The sequence below is a fragment of the Tamandua tetradactyla genome, chromosome 8 (assembly GCF_023851605.1).
Source record: "Tamandua tetradactyla isolate mTamTet1 chromosome 8, mTamTet1.pri, whole genome shotgun sequence".
NCBI classification, from domain to species: Eukaryota; Metazoa; Chordata; class Mammalia; order Pilosa; family Myrmecophagidae; genus Tamandua; species Tamandua tetradactyla.
The window spans coordinates 76807018-76823833 of NC_135334.1; the positions used below are offsets into that span (position 1 = coordinate 76807018).

Here is a 16816-nt window from a genome sequence, read left to right on the forward strand (position 1 = left end):
TTATGATGCTTACTTTTGAAGATTGCCAGGTGGTGGAGTAGGAAAAATTCAAATTTAATTTTAACTTTGTCTTAATACTTGTATATTAGTTGACAACTCACATGCATTACTGTTTAATTAAGAAAATGCAAAAATGTATTTTAATTTCCAATATTTCTGGCTCTCATTTCACTAACCATTAACTGATAGTGACTTGACAACAAATGCTGGATCTTTAAAGATGAAGTCTTTGGTGAAAATTTTATAAATGAGTTATAATATACAATCTGAAACTCATGAATTAAGGAGTTATAATCTGCACAGCCAGCAAAGAATGATTATGATTACACTATCGCTCTAAATTCGTCATGGTATAATAAGTTTCAAAGTCAGTACTAAATGCTTGGTTGAGAAAGCAATATACAGGGGTAAATATCCCATGCCTTCCTGAACTATCTGAATCTGAACTGTAACTGAAAAGTTTTCCACTCTAAGGTAATACTGATATATTTTAAATTTCTCCTGGTTTAATAAAACTCTTCTCTTTGTGGATGACCCTGGGAATCACAAATCCTGCCAAACTTAAACACGTTTGATTGTTAAGAATTTAAAGAACCCCTCCCTGATTCTTTTATTTTTAATACCATAAATAATGGGATTCATCATGGGTGGAATAAGAAGATATATATTGGCTACAAAAATGTGGATATGTGGAGAAATGTGACGGCCAAATCTATGAGTGAGAAAGGAGAAATACGCTGGTGTATAAAACACCAAGATGACCCATACATGAGAGACACAGGTTCTTAAGGTCTTAAGGCGGGCAGCCTTGGATGGGAGATTGAAGACGGTAAGAAAGATAAGGACATAAGAACAGATAATCAATATGAAGTCCAAGCCCCCTGTCAGGAAGGCCACAATTAGGTTGTAGGCTCTACGAATCTTGGTCTCAGCACAAGTCAGCTTTATCAGGGCCATGAATTCACAGTAGGTATGAGAGATGACATTAGTTCTGCAGTAGGAAAGCCACCTCAGTAAGAAGGGGTGCGGACTGAGGAGTACAGCTCCTCTGAAAACAATGGCCAAACCAAACCGTAAAACCACTGCAGGTGTCAAGATAATGGAATGCCTTAGGGGATGGCAGATGGCCACATATCGGTCAAAAGCCATGGCCAAGATAAATCCAGATTCCATAGTAGACAGAGAATGAATAAGGTATATTTGAGTGAGGCAGGCTTCAAAGTAGATCTCTCTATCATTGAACCAGAAGAGGCTGAGTATCTTGGGAAGTGTGGAAGAAGTGAGCATCAAATCAGTCACAGACAGCACGCATAAAAAGAGGTACATAGGCACGGGCCACGGTGGCTCAGCAGGTAAGAGTGCTTGCCTGCCATGCCCGAGGACCCGGGTTCGATTCCTGGTGCCTGCCCATGTTAAAAAAAAAAAAAACCAAAAAAAACCAAAAAAAAAAAAAAACAACAAAACAAAAAAAAAGAGGTACATAGGTTCATGTAGTTTTGGATCTGTCTTGATTATTAATAAAAAGGCAACATTTCCCATCAGTGACATCAGGTAGACAAGGCAGAAAGGGATGGATATCCAGATGTGGGAAGTCTCCAACCCTGGAATGCCAAGCAACAGGAAGATGGCAGGTTGAAGACTGGTCCAGGTGAAAGCCAGCATCATACAAACAATAGATATTCCATAATTCTGTCCAAATGCAAAAGTCATAAATGTGTGAATCTCAAAGGTGCATCAATATTATGGGTCAAAAGAGATGTTCACAACCAAATAACATAGGTCAGGGAATGATTTTCTTTCTAAAACTCTCTTTTAGTGCATTAAATTTATGGGACTGTGCTTTTTCAGATAAGAAAAGTTAATAAATAAGTACCCTGAAATGGCAACCAAATCTTACATCTTTAAGTAAAATCTTTCACTTTTTTTTTTTCAGGAAGTGTTGCTTCTCAGCTGGTTTGATGCACTTAGATGCATTTTTAAGTATTCTATAGGTAGTAGTTGGTGCATTTAAGAATATGGAGATATAATTTTCATTTACTTGCTCAGCCATCTGAGCAAGTAAAAAATCTAAAAGCGACTCATCAAGGAGAAGATTAACCATGTGTATATTCAATCTCTCTTGTCCCTTCCTAATAATGGAACTTACAGATATACTGTCAAGACTTGGAAAATACTGATGACCAATTGAGTCAATTAACTGAAAGAGCAGAATGAAGAAAGATGGGGAAAATACTATGTGAAATAGAGTTAACAAAGAAAATATCATTATTTACTTGAAATCAGCTAAACTGAATGGCAAGAAATCACCATTTTTATGAAGTACAATCAAATAGTGTCACTAAGTTTTGAAAACATGGGTATTCAGGTTATTAGAGACTTGTGCTATTCTATAATGTTCAAACAGAATCTTTCAAAAGGGGAATAATGAATTTATCAAAGTCAAACAAAACATGTTTGAATTTTGCTTCCCGCACAATTATTTATATGCACCTCATGGCTCATAAATATCAGATTATCAGAAATGTACCTTTGAATGTGTGAAGAGATAATCTAGAAAAGCATCTTAACCAAAGGAAATTTGAAATTAATGAATAATTTTTGCTTTAAATTTTAGTACACCATGAGCTTATGCAACATGAGGCATCCTTTTAGTGAGGATAATACTAGGCAGAGGAAGAAAAATAAGATTTTGACCATTGGGCACCAGGATTTACTCCTGGGTCTTACATATATGGTGATACTTATGACCAATATGTACATCTTACTTTAAACATTTAGTTAATATACTTCTACATTTAGTTTTTGTAAAATTAAGAGGTTGAACCATCTTTCAGGCAACCACAAAGCTTAAGCCTTCATTACTAAGCATTTGAGATAGAGTCTCCACATGTCTCACCTCAACCACAATACTCCTGTCTATAACTTGGCTTCTTACCTTTGCAGATGATTGTCTTATTGCATATCATAAGGCTCATCTGAAGGTTGACTATAACTGCAACTGGTCCCCTTACACTTTTTTCCCCAGGAGACCAGAAGCCCACAAGAAAATTCTTATGTACAGTCTCTCATGAAGATGCTGTCTGGTTATAAACACTTGCACTAAACTCTACCAGTCTCTTCAAGTATACTTTGGTCTCTTGAATGGGTTCAGTCTTTGTGACACCTGTGCCACCTGAGCTATATGCTTAGAAACCAAAAAGAGATGGCCTCCGAATTCTAGATCTCTTGTGATACCTGGTTTATTGCATCTCTTGGACTTAAAAAAAATAGTGCCATAGAGAAAATGCTTGTTTGCAATAGATGCAAAGAGAGGTGACAAAATAGAGGACATTGTGAAGGGAAGAGTGTATGAATTAATTGGGATGAGCCCATGTGAGGGCCACATGCCCTCACATATTCTTAAGTAACTTATCTTGAACCAGACTTGGTTCTGAAAAATTCTTAAAGCTCCAGGACATTTGCTAGTCAGGTTCCTATTCCTCAAATCGCTGAAGCTTCTTTGTTTGATCAACACATTACTTGTGTTTTGGTTGGGCTGTTAGGCCAAGCTTAGATCTGTTTTCCTTCAGATCTGAATGGATGTATCTCCACATTCTCCTCTTCTATGTGTTGACCAAGGGATGAATTTTGCAGACTATGTTTTTCAGGATCACAATACATCTGATTTCCTTCCGGGATCAATTAATGGAATACTCTAGTAGAATATTAGGAAAGAGAAAGGAAAAGCCATTCTCTCTCTCTCTTCCTCACTCCCTCTCCGCTTCTCTCCCTCTCCCTGCCCCTCTCTTCCTCTCTCTACATCTCTCTCCTTCCCTCTCCCCTCTTCTCTCTGTCTCCCTTTCTTTCTCTCATTCTCTCTGTCTGTCCAGCTACCTCTTCTCTATGGTTCCAGATTCTGCCAAAGGGGATGTCCATGGTCCAAGCTACCACTGGTTGACTCACACCTCTGATGTTTGATAAAAATTCTTGCAACTCTCTCTGTTTCACTGGCCTAAGTTGACATGATTTCCTGCTGTTTCTAATCTCTGGGTGATTTCACTGTCAAAAGTCTGTCTTATCATCAATTCTATTCCATGTATAAAGAATTGATTGCATTAAAACCCCCATGTATTAAAAACTGAAGTGTTTTCAGTTTCCTAATTAGATTCTGACTTACACAGTTGCTGTTCACAATAATATAGGGATCCTGTGTGCCTACCTTATCTGAGATCTTTCTTCTACAGGACTTATACAATTTACTTTCCTGCAGGAACTTCAAACCTACCACACACAAATCTCATTAATATACCCTTCATGATCACTCCTGATTCTGAGTTCCAGATGTTAAGAGATTAGTACCAAATGCATCTAGGTATCCAAAACAGAAAACATCACATGTTCGTATAGTTGAATGATGGGCTTCATAGCTGTGATTGCAGAGATATTAGTTTTTGTGTGCTGAACTGAGTGTGAGTTTCTAGGACAAATAAGCAAGGAGAGGGAATTTTCATTGCACAAAAGTCAAAAATCCATTTGGCAGATGGCTTCCACCAAAAGAAACAGACCGTGGATCTTAGATAAAATTCCAAAACAAATATGGGAAATGGATAACTGGGATAACTAGTGACAAATGAGGAAAAGAAATTAAAGATGGGGTCTAGTCCTTGATTGATATCAGCATCATAAAAAGGGAGTGAATTTGACTTTAAGAGACTTTGGGTCATCTGTCTTGATATTGAGTTCCATGTCACCTAGTCAATGGGGGAGACTCAAAGTATAGAGTGGCCTGTTAATTTGATAGCTTTTACTAGTTATGAAACTGAATTCATATTCTCTGTACCAGTCAGTAGAATCCAGAATGTTGCCCTACTTTATCAAATAAACCCCACATTTAAAAAATTGCTCTAGAAATGTGAGCAGTCCTAACAACCAAAATTGGAGCATTTACATTAATTTATGTTTTGTTTTATTATTTGTATATAATATAAATACCTATTACCTGATAATTAATAAGGCCATAATATGATTCAATTTGAGGACAGGTCAAACTTTATCACCTGTTCAGTAAAATCCCAATTACATATGTTCATCAAGCCTAATTATGCTTACGCCTAAGGGTAACCCCCAGAGAACTTCTTTTGCTGCTCAGATGTGGCCTCTCTCTCTAAGCCAACTTGGCAATTGAACTCATACATTATATTATTTGGCAAGCATTTGGTTCACCAAAGAATTCTGTTTTTCTAGTTAACTTTTCTCCCATCTCTTTCTGTTCACTCCCTATTTGTAATCATCCTCCAAAAAATAAGGAGAAGGAGATTAAGATTGTATTCTCTAAGATACCCTAAATGAAAAAACTGATACTTCCTGTTAAGTTATAATTCTGGAAATATACATAGATATATGATATCTAACTGAATTTTTAAGTGATAATGCAATTCAACATGGGGGAGCAAAAACAGATATTTTCCCTATATCCCATCACTTTTATGTCCATTTATCTTTACACTATTTGCAGCCCCAAGAACATGTTCCTGTATTTTTTTAGTCCTTGTTCCATATACAATAGGGTTAAGGAAAGGAGGCACCACAAGGTACATATTTGCAATAAAAATATGAATGTAAGTAGACACATTTTTTCCCAAAACAGTTAATGAAAATGGAAAAACCAGCTACAGAGTAGAAGACAAGAATAAATCAGATGAAAGAGCCACCTATGCCCAAAGCTCTAAAGCTAGCTTTTAAAGATGGCAGGTGGAATATGGAGCAGAGAATGAAGGTGCAGGATATAGCAATGAGAATAGCATCAGATGAGCTAATGACTGAATCTATACTGAGACTACAAAGCTTTGTGACCTATTTGTGCCTTTATAATTCGTATTCTACAGAAAGGAAACTGAGCAGATAGGATGTGGAGAAAACAAAACCACAACCAGAATCTCCACAACTATACCCTTTATGCTGATGTGAGTGTGGGTGAGAATGGTAGCATGGCGGAGAGGGCGACACATGGCCATCAATCGATACATAGCAGTAAAACTGTGGATGAAGAACATTTGGGCCAGGCAAGCATCAAAGGCAATGTCGTGGGCTCCAAGCCAGAACAGACACAGCATGCGGGGCAGTGTAGACGTGGAGAGGACCAGGTCAGTGACTGACAGCATGCACAGAAAGAGGAACATGGACTCGTGGAGGCTGCGCTCAGTCCTCACCACGGCCAGGATGGTCACATTCCCCACCACAGCCACCACGTACATGGAGCAGAAGGGAATCCCGATCCAGACATGCAGGTGCTCCAGACCTGGGATGCCCATCAGAGAGAAGGTGGCAGGAGAAGGTTGGGAAGTGTTGAGAGGTAGCATCATGCTTATCCTTTTTGTTTGTACTGGTAATTCTGAAGGCAAAGTTGCTAAGTTAATGTGAGCAAATCAGATGCTGAAAACCACGGAAGCCTGGTTCAGAAGGTCCTTTCACTTTCTGTTGTTAAAAACAATTCAAACTCTTAAATAGTTTTCTTTAATTTTCCAAGGCCAAATTGGAAAATATTAAAAAAATATATCAAATTAATGTTACTATATCAGTTACCATTGCCAAAAAATGGTCCCTCTAAACTCCTAATTGCACATAATTCAACAAGTATTTATTGAGCAATTAATGTGAAATTGACCATGTCAGGAAATTGGGATAAAGAAATTGATCGGTCAGATATTCTCAGGAAGTCATACTCTACAAGAAAAATTAAAACAGATTATAGGACCTTAATAGTGAATAGTATGTGTGGACTTTGTATTGTGTGGTGAGAAAGTCACTTTTAAACTGATACCTGAATAATGGTGTTTAAAATGTTCAGAGCCTGAAGAATACTTTCTTGGAAGTGAAAGTAGCAAGAAAAATTGTTACAAAGCAATAACAATAAGGAAGGAGAAGAAGATCAGTGTTTCTGAAACTTAGTAGGCAAGGAATAAAGCCATGGAAGATAAGGTAAGTTTCTCCAAATTAACAGCTTTCTCACGACTTCACTTTCTTTCCTGCCTTTATAGAAAAAACTCCATTATATGAACAATTATCTTGAGAAGAACCTAAATCTTCTCTATTTTCTTCTACCAGCACTTTCTCACAAACACCTAATTTATTTTATTTTTTTTATGAACACCTAATTTTGCATCAATTAACTTGGTGCTAAATGTACTGTAGATAATAATCCTAAATCTTGCCACATTTTAAAAAATCTAAATCTCATTGCAAGCCCTTTATAATGCCATTTATTTCATAGTAATGGCATTTATTTCAAAAGGGGGAAATGGAAGGTTTCTCTACAACCAAATACCTTGTAGTAATTTAAGAATCCTTCTGTTCTTTAAAGCTCCTATCCTCTGCCTTTTCTCTTTCTTAATCTGGACTGCTCTTCCATGAAGCCTCTATTCTGTACTGGAACTATGTGACAAAGTGTGAAGAAATCTGCTTAAAGACTAGTTGATATCTCTAAAATCATTAGGTTAATTTACCAAAACAGAAAATGAACTGCTTTGCATGTGTCAGAAAGTAAATATTTGGGTGAACAAATCAAGGAGGGCAATAAGGTATATCCACACAGTGAAATGATCTAAATCTGAAATATTGTATATAAGAAACTGATGTTAAAATTAAGAAATATATTATCCTGAAAGACACATCTGTCCATTCAAAAGAACACATAGTACATGTCTCTTTAAAGCATATATGATAGAATTAAATAAAGAATAGGAACAAAAAGGCAATGTCAAAAACTTTGTTTATTATAATATTTGCATATTCAGCCTGGCAAATTAGATCTGGAAGGCAGAAAATGCATTAATCACATTTGAAAAGCCACTACCAGGACTTCGAACATCATGTTCAGAGGCAGGAACACTCCCACACACCTCACACTCTTACTACATGCAGACCAATAAATATATTCATTGCCCAAATTTCGTATGCAACTTCTGAGACTTAATTGACTTTATATTCACTTTCTTCTTCTTAAACAAGGAGGCAGAGAACATTTATTTTTTTCCCAAGGACATTTAGAGTGTGGGTTGTACAATCTTCCACCTAAAGAAAGGGTCCTTTTAGAGGCCTGTGCCAGAGCACTTCCAGTAATTGAAAACTCACTCACTTGACACAAATACTGACTGAGATTTAAAGCGGAATCAGAAGTGTTGGAGACGTTCTCTGAGGGCTTGAGCAATTGACTGTCGGCCGAGGGCATGAGCATAGGAACACCATGCTCGAGTGATGTGGAAAACCGCTGAAGCAGATGTTCTCAAGGACGCTGACTCAAGAGCCTGAAGAGACCTGAACAGAGAGCATTCTGATAAGAAATAAATGGTTCCTGGGACCAGAAGCTGAGAACCAAACTTTGAAGCTTTGCAGGCGTGACAGTTATTCACAAATAATCCTGCTTTGATTATACTCCCAAAAGCAGTTCCCATGTAAGAACACAATAAATATGTGGGCGTCAGTTTATTCAGGGCTCTGGTTCTGGCTCCTGATGAGCTTTGAGTCCCCTGACCCCACTTAATTAACTTCTTGTGTCTGTCGTTTCTTAATCCTGCGCAGCGCCCCTTCTCCCCTGTTCTCCAGGGAAATCCTGGCACAGAAGCCTTCCTCCATCCAAAATACTGTTTACCACTGAATAGAAAAAAAGAAATATGAGAGAAGTTCAAATCCATGGTGTTATGTACTAGACTCCTGTGTTCTGAAGAGGGATTTTCCATCATTTACTTTGAGGAATCTGAAGGATATTCAACTTAAGCACCAATTTATTAGTGGAAATGTATCCATGATTTCTCTATTTTCTGTGCACCTCTCATATTTAACACTGGATTGGGAACTTGCCGTGAAACAGTCCATATGTTAGAAATAGATCTTTCCCATAGCTACAATTTGGATAAAAGCAGAAAGGAAAAGAACAGTACAAAAGACCTTAAGAAGTGCTATTATCATTTCTTGAGAAGAATCTGTTTTCCCTTTGTCTCAAACTACTCTTTATAAATATGATATACATCCATAATAACATATTCAGTTTTATATATATATATATATATATATATATATATATATATATATACGCTTTCCAGTGTAAACATACTTATGATCTCTAAATATCATGGATAAGGAAGCATTTTATAGGCTTCTACATAGGTGGAAAAAAGTTCATTCCAGTGAAAAGGCAGAAAGTACATTTCTCCATGATTTAGCTTTTTTTTTTCTTTCTACATGGTTCTTTATTTGTTGTTGTTGCTCAAATAAGAAAAGGTTACCAGACAAAACCATATCTGTATAAAATCTCAATTTATTCACTTTTGTCCTGTACCTACCCAACATCACCCACTTTTTAAATCAATGTTTCATTTTCATTTGAAGTGGTCATCCTTCCTAGCAGATACTTTGTAGGCTCTTTTTTTAAATGTTTTTTGTTTACTGTGAAATATGACACATGTATTAAAAAGTTATAAATTTCCAAGTACATTTTAACAAGTAGTTATATAACAGATTTTAAAGTTTGGTATGTGTTACAGTTCCATGATTTTTCCTTTTTTCTTCCAGTTGCTCCAAGACACTGGGGCCCAATAGAAGTATCAATATAATTGATATTCATATTCATTTGTTAAATCCTATCTTCTCTTACATACCTCCTTCTCTGTAAATAGCATATTTAAATAAAAGCAATATATTCCAAAGTACATCAAAGAACAGATTTCAGAGTTTGGTATGGTAGGTCTGCAATTTTAGATTTTTATTTCTAGCTGCTGTAAGATACTGGAGGCTAAAAGAAATATCAACATAATAATTCAGCATTCATCCTCATTTGTTAAACCAGAACTTTTCTGTATAACTCCACAATCACCTTTGATCTTTTTCCCACTCTTTAGGGGTATTTGAGCAATGATCATTCTAACTTTTTCATGTTGGAAAGGGCTATCAATAATACGGGGTAGGGAGATGGAACTAGCTGATGTTCTGGAGAAGCTGGGCCCTCTAGGTTTCAGGGCGTATCTGATCCAGCGACCCATCTGGAGGTTGTAGGTTTTGGAAAGTTACCCTAGTGTGTGGAAACTTTGTATAATCTTATATAATGCCCAAGATATTCTTTAGGATTGGCAGGAATGGTTTTGGTTGGGGTTTGACAAGTTATGGTGGGTAGCAATGTCTAACTGAAGCATGATAAGAGTGACTTACAGTGTAGTCTCTCAAGTGTATTTGAACTCTCTCAGCCACTGATACCTTATTTGTTATACTTTTTTTCCTTTTTTTTGTCAGGGTGGCATTGTTGATCCCATGGTACGAGGGTCAGGCTCATCCTTTGGGGTCATCTCCCATGCTGCCAGGGAGATTTTCATCCGTGGATGTCATGTCACCCATAGGGAGGAGTTTCACTTACAGAGTTGGGCTTAGAGAGAGAAAGGCCAAATCTGGGCAACAAAAGAGGTCCTCCAGAGGTGACTCTTAGGCATACCTATAGTTAGGGTAAGCTTCTCTGCTACATACTTATCTTTCACAAGAACAAACCTCAAAACCAAGGCCTTGACTATTGATTTAGGTGTCCCAAATGTATTTAGGGTTTCCTGGTGGTAAAATTTGATAGTTCCATATTTTTTCTCCCATTCTTCAAGGGACTTTGCCAATACTTTTTGCTTATGTGCTTAATATACTCCGGGATGTACCCAAGCATTACATTAAGCTGTACAGGATTAAAGGCTCTTATTCTTATTTTGGCCTCCCTTTATTTGGATTTTTAACATTATCTATCCAGACAGGTTGAGTTAGATTACATGCTACAAAAATTTAAGTTCTAAACATAGTAAAACATTCCTTTGGTCTCAAAGAGTAAATAAAGTTCTAAAATACAGGCAGTGTCTTCCTTACCCATCTATTGTGAATTGCTTTAATCCTGACCTGATCGACTTCCTTCTTATCTCTAAATACCAGGTTGCACATATATAAAACAGCCTCTCAAAATCCAGATCCAGAAATAACAATTTCCACTCCAGACTAAATGTGACTGCTATAAGAGCTTACAATCTAGGCCCCAGTTTTCTTATAATTATTTTCTAAATGAGCTCATACAATATTTGCTCTTTTGTTTCTGATTTATTTTGCCTTACTATATGTCCGACAGGTTTATTCACATTGTTGCATACCTCACAACTTCACTCCTTTTTGTAGCAACACTGTGTTTGATTATATGTTTCTACTATCATTCACCAAACCACTTCTCAGTCAGTGCATCTTTCAGCCACTTCCTTCTACTGGGCCTCTTTCCAAAGAGAACAGTCCATCAACACTCAATTTTAGATGATTTCATTGTTCCCAAGAGAAAGATAGCCAGTAAACACACCCTCACCAAATAGAAAATCTAAACGTCCTCTTAACTCTTGTCCCTCTCCTCCTAATGTGCCCCTGCTATTGCTGTGAAACTATTGATGTTTTCTTGTTAAACACTGGCCATAACATGCCATAGCATTTTCCCGCTATACCCTGAAATTACACACTTTGTACAAGATTCATATATTTTCAGTAGTTCATGCAAGAACTTATTTATATTTGTAGTGTTAATTAGTGGGACACATGAATCTATACAATCCCTTTCAATCATGTTCACCTTCAATATGGTTATTTACTTATAGACCCATTAGTGAACTGCCTTCACTTCTGTTTATTCTCTTACAATTAAGTTCAACCTCATTAGCAAACTGTTCACCCATCCCAAGCTTCTATGTATCTCTATGTCCCCTATGTATCTCTATGTCTCCTTTATTCTGTATTATAAGCCTCTGATTTTACCTCTACCATGGTCATAATAGTGGAATCATACAGTATCTATCCTTTTGTGTCTGGCTTATTTCACTCAACATTATGTTCTCAAGGCTCATCCATCTTGTCATGTGCTTCAGGACATTGTTTTGTCTTATTGCTTCATAATATTCCATCATATGTATATACCACATTTTGTTGATCCACTCGTCTGTTGATGGACACTTGGATTGTTTCCATCTTTTGGTGATTGTGAATAGTGATGCTATGAACATTGGTGTGAAAATCTCTGTTTGTGTGGCTTTTTTCAGCTCTTCTGGGTATATACTGAGTTGTGGTATTGTTGGGTCATTGGGCAACTTGATACTTAGTTTTCTGATGAACTACCTGGCTGTGTTCCATAGTGGCTCTACCATTATATATTCCTACAGATTTAGCTTTTAAAACAGACATTAAACAGGGGGTAGAACAGAATAAATTGGAGAGTGAGTTCCATAGAAATGACAACAGGGCTCAAATTAGGATTAGTGTGCCAGGGAAAGCTTTCTTAAGTGGCAGTTAGACTGGAATCTAAATCTTTGTCTCTATCTATCATATGTGGCTTTGGGCTATGGGTTTGGATATCTGTGTTTCTATCTGTCATCTCCAAAGAGCAAGAAAAATAGCATAAAGAAAATACCATTAACATTTATCAATGTCTCCAAGACTCAGATCCTTATTTGCAAATGGACAATGATAATAGTACCTAGCTTATATGGCTGCTTCAAAGGATGCGATGAGATGATATATATAAAGCAACTAGCACTGTGCCTGAGACATAAGAAACACTTGATGCATTTTAACTATAGTCAATATTATTATGACTGCTATAAAAAATTACTAATATTAGTTTCATAATAAAATCCCTTAAACATAAAAAATGCTATCGAAAGAAAGAATTAAAATCTAGTATTCCTGGGACAAGATAGATATGATGTTAGATTCTGTGGGTAAAGAATGGTCCCCACACATTAACTAGATATCACATGACCAACAGGGAGTTTTATAGACCAGTTTAGACAGGTACATCACACATTAGCTGCCCAAATAAATATCTGTTGGATGCATATATACAATGCAGAACATTACAGGAGCAGAGCTGACAGATGCTAACAGATATCCACTTCCACATTCTACTTTCCAAAATACTTATTTCTGTACAATCACATGTGATATAAATTCAGCAATATCAAATTTTGGAAAATGCCAACCTGTTTATGAGTTGTGAGGTTAGGAGGCATCCATATCACTGTTCCTTCCATAGATTTATAAAATATGAAATGTGATCAAAGGCAGAGAGGACATTCTCTTCTAGGAGATAGTTTTAAAAGTGTTTTTGCCTTATAAAATCTAATCTTCCATCATTCTAGCCATGGTGAATGAAAATAATTTATTTCCCATAGTTAACTGTTACATCTCCTTCATAAATTTAGGTCATTTGGAAATTAAGATGCTCTGAAGAGCCTTTAATGTTTTATCTGGATCACTGAGGCTAGCTTCCTTTTCTCCATCCCTCTGCTTTCTTAACAACACTAATAATCAATGGCTGAAATTGGCTCAACACTGAAAGAGACTGAAACAAGTAGTTTCTACTTGTAGGAGCTTCAGCATGGTAATCTTCTAGGAAAAGTGGGAGAAATATATGTCCAAACAGGTCCCCTGGAATCACTGGGAGAAAAGGAAGTGTTTTGTATACTTGATGATGATTTACAAAGTACATAATTTCAGGGTCAATGATTCTCCTGTGCATTTCTTCTGGATTATAGCTTTGTAGCCATCTTTCAGTATTCTGATACAATTTAAATTCTGATACAATTTAAATTGTATGTATTGTAGTCATCTTTCAGTATTCTGATACAATGTAAATTGTATACAATTTAACAGGACCAGTCATAAAGGGGACTGAAAATAAGACTTTTTTTATTAATTGCACTTGAAACGAATAGTAGAGCTCAGTTACTAATATCAGGTTTAGCTAGGAATTAAGGCAGAAAATGGGACAGATAACTAAATAGAGATTAGGCAAGAGTTAGCTGAATACATGAGGATTATTCCATTTGTTCATTCAACGAATAAATGTTGGGTATCTTCTCTATTCTAGGTTCAGGAGTAAGCATAGAAAACATGGCTCTGATAATATTCTTTCAAAATTTTTACTGAGGTATAATTCTCTTACAATAAAATTCACCTGCGAAGTGAAAAATTCAATCATTTTAATTTTTTCAACAGAAGTTTGCAAACAATCTTTAATTTCTGAGCATTTTCATCATTGCCAAAAATAACCTTTTGCCCATTATCTGACATTGCCCAGTTTTCGCTATTACAACACTTCCAAACATGACATCTAATCCTTCAGCTCAGCATTTGGCCTAGGCTTTTATCAAAATAAATATATGGCAAATGAAAAAGTCCATTAATTAATGAATGTCGGTAGAGTAGTATTTAAAGGACATGATGATCCCATTTTCCAAGGTTGAGTTAGGCTCATCTAATCAATATGGATTTGAAATATTCATCAGGTTGCTTCATCAAGCACAAAACCCAGATATTTTGTTGGATGGAATAAGGCCTTTGTAGTACTTCCCTTTTGACATTACAGTCTAGAATTTTCATTCAGTAAGTGGATTTCTCATACATGCAGGTGGTTAAGTAGAAGCCAGGAAACCTTCAGAAGTGAGTAATTATTTTACTTAAATTGAAATACAATTCAAATATACCAAAAAATTCACCATTTACAGTGACAATTCAGTGTTGTTTAGTTCATTCACAAAGTTGTACAATAATTATCTCTCCCTAATCTCAGAACTTTCTGAGCAATCCAAAAAGAAATCCCATACTCTTTAACAGACATTAAAATTCCCCAGTCCACAAGCCACTGGCAAACACTAATCTACTTTCTGTCCTTACAAATTTCTTATTCTAGACATTTAATATAAATGAATTGTAAGAGCTCTTTGTATTCTGGATTCTAGTTCTTTATCAGATGCATAATGTGAAAATATTTTCCCCATTATGTTGGTTTTCTTTTCATTCTCTGACAATGCTTCTTGAGAGACAAAAGGTTCAATTTTGATGAATTCCAATTATTGATTTTTTATACTTTGGTTGCTTGTGCTTTTGCTGCCATATCTAAGAAACCACTGCCTACCTGTACATCAATAAAATTTACATCTATGTTTTCCTCCCATAGTTTCATAGTTTTAGCTTTTTAATTAATTAATTAATTTTTGAGTTGATTTTGTAGGTGATATGAGGAAGGAATTGAAATTCATTCCTTGGCATGTGTATATCTTTTTATCCCAGCACCGTTGCTTTGGATATGTGAGTAAATATATTCATAGGCTGTTGCTAAAGATTTCTTTAGGTGGTCAGGGATTTGGAAGGAGCATGATTGGAAAATTAGTGACAAAAAGTTCTGGAGAAGAGATATGTGTATAGACCATTCTCAGTGGGCACAGAACATGAAGATTTCTGTCCCAAGTGAATGTTCACAAGAGGGTGACTTCAGCAGAGGAAGTTTTAATAATCAAGTGGGTAAGATGACCTGTCCCGTGAATACAAGTCATCTCTTTCCTCAGCCATTCCTGTCATTACCCAATGGGCTCATGAACAAAGTGGGCATGGTCATAAGGATGGAGGTTATGCATTGGCTCAGCAACTTGGACATCCACTCACCAAGGCTGACCTGGCTACAAGCACAGCTGAGTGCCCAATCTGCCTAGCAGAGACCCCCTACTCATTTCCAGTATGGCACCATTCCTTGAGGTGATCAACCGGCTACATGGTGGCAGATTGATTACATTGAACCACTTCTGTCATGGAAGGGGTAGCAATTTGTTCCAACTGGAGTAGAAAGATACTCTGGATATGGGTTTGATTCCCTACATGCAATGCTTCCACAAAGCTACCATCCATGGACTTACAGAATGTTATATCCACCATAATGGTATTACACACAGTATTGCTTCTGATTCCACTTCACAGCAAATGAAATGTAGGAATGGGCACATATCATGGAATTCTCTGGTCTTACCATGATCCCCATTATCCAGAGACTGCTGAGTTGATAGAACAGTAGAATGGCCTTTTGAAGACCCAATTGCAGTGCCAAATAGGTGGCAATACCTTGCAGGGTTAGGAAAAATGTTCTCCATGAGGATGTGTGTGCTCTGAATGAGCATCTACTCTACGGTGCTATTTCTCCCATAGCCAGGATTTATGGGTCCAGAAGTCAAGGGGTGGAATTGGGAATGGCAATACTCACTATCACCCCTAGCAATCCAATAGGAAAATTTTTGCCTCTTGTCTCTGAGACCATAAGCTCTGTTGGTCTACAGGTCTTAGTTCCAAAAGGACTGCTCCTTCCAGGAGACACGACAATGATTCCATTGAAGTGGAAATTAAGATTGCCACCTGACCACTTGGGTTTCTCATACCACTGAATCAACATACACAAAAAGGGATTACTGTTCTGTCCAGGGTAATTGATCCTGACTATCAAGGGGAGAAAGGAGTGCAACTACAACAGTGCTAAAGAAGAGTTTTCCTGGAATACAGGCAATCCTCTAGGGCATCTCTTAGTACTGGCATGCCATGTGATTAAAGTCAATGGAAAACTGCAACAATCCAATCCAGACAGGTCTATCAATGGCCCAGAAACTTCAGGAATGAAGGTTTGGGTCACCCTCATGTGTCAAAGAACCACAGACAGATGAAGTTCTTGTTGAGGGTAAAGAGAACATGGAATGGGTAGTAGAAGAAGGCAGTGATAAATATGAACTATGACCATGTAACCAGTTGCAAAAATGAGAACTGTGATTGCATGAATATTTCCTCCCTGTTTTGTTATGATTATGTATGCATTTGTACATAAGCAAGTATCTTGTTTTCCTCTTATCATATGACATGTTGAATTGCTCATGTTATACTATTTAAGTCATAGGATACGAAGTTTAAGAGTGAGTGTTACCTAAGGACTTGCATCCTATTCTTGACAGATGTTGTGCATTTCCAGTTGTATGCA

At 36.8% G+C, this 16816-nt stretch overlaps 1 protein-coding gene and 1 pseudogene across 1 annotated transcript; both read right to left on the reverse strand.

The window, feature by feature from the left end:
• Positions 1-561: 561 nt before the first annotated feature.
• Positions 562-1662, reverse strand: LOC143643539 (olfactory receptor 52K2-like). The gene is made up of 2 exons (XM_077112156.1): positions 1487-1662; positions 562-1330 (listed from the first exon to the last, which is right to left on the reverse strand). The coding sequence occupies exons 1-2, from the start codon at positions 1660-1662 to the stop codon at positions 562-564; spliced, it is 945 nt and encodes a 314-aa protein (XP_076968271.1).
• A 3785-nt stretch (positions 1663-5447) lies between these two features.
• Positions 5448-6338, reverse strand: LOC143645163 (olfactory receptor 52E2-like; annotated as a pseudogene).
• Between the last annotated feature and the right edge of the window lie 10478 nt (positions 6339-16816).

Coding starts and splice junctions, on each gene's coding strand:
- LOC143643539 (XM_077112156.1), bottom strand. CDS start 1,662: ATGCTGGCTTTCACCTGGACCAGTCTTCAACCTGCCATCTTCCTGTTG. Junction 1,331..1,486: donor ACAGATCCAAAACTACATGA/ACCTATGTACCT, acceptor ACCGTGGCCCGT/GCCTATGTACCTCTTTTTAT.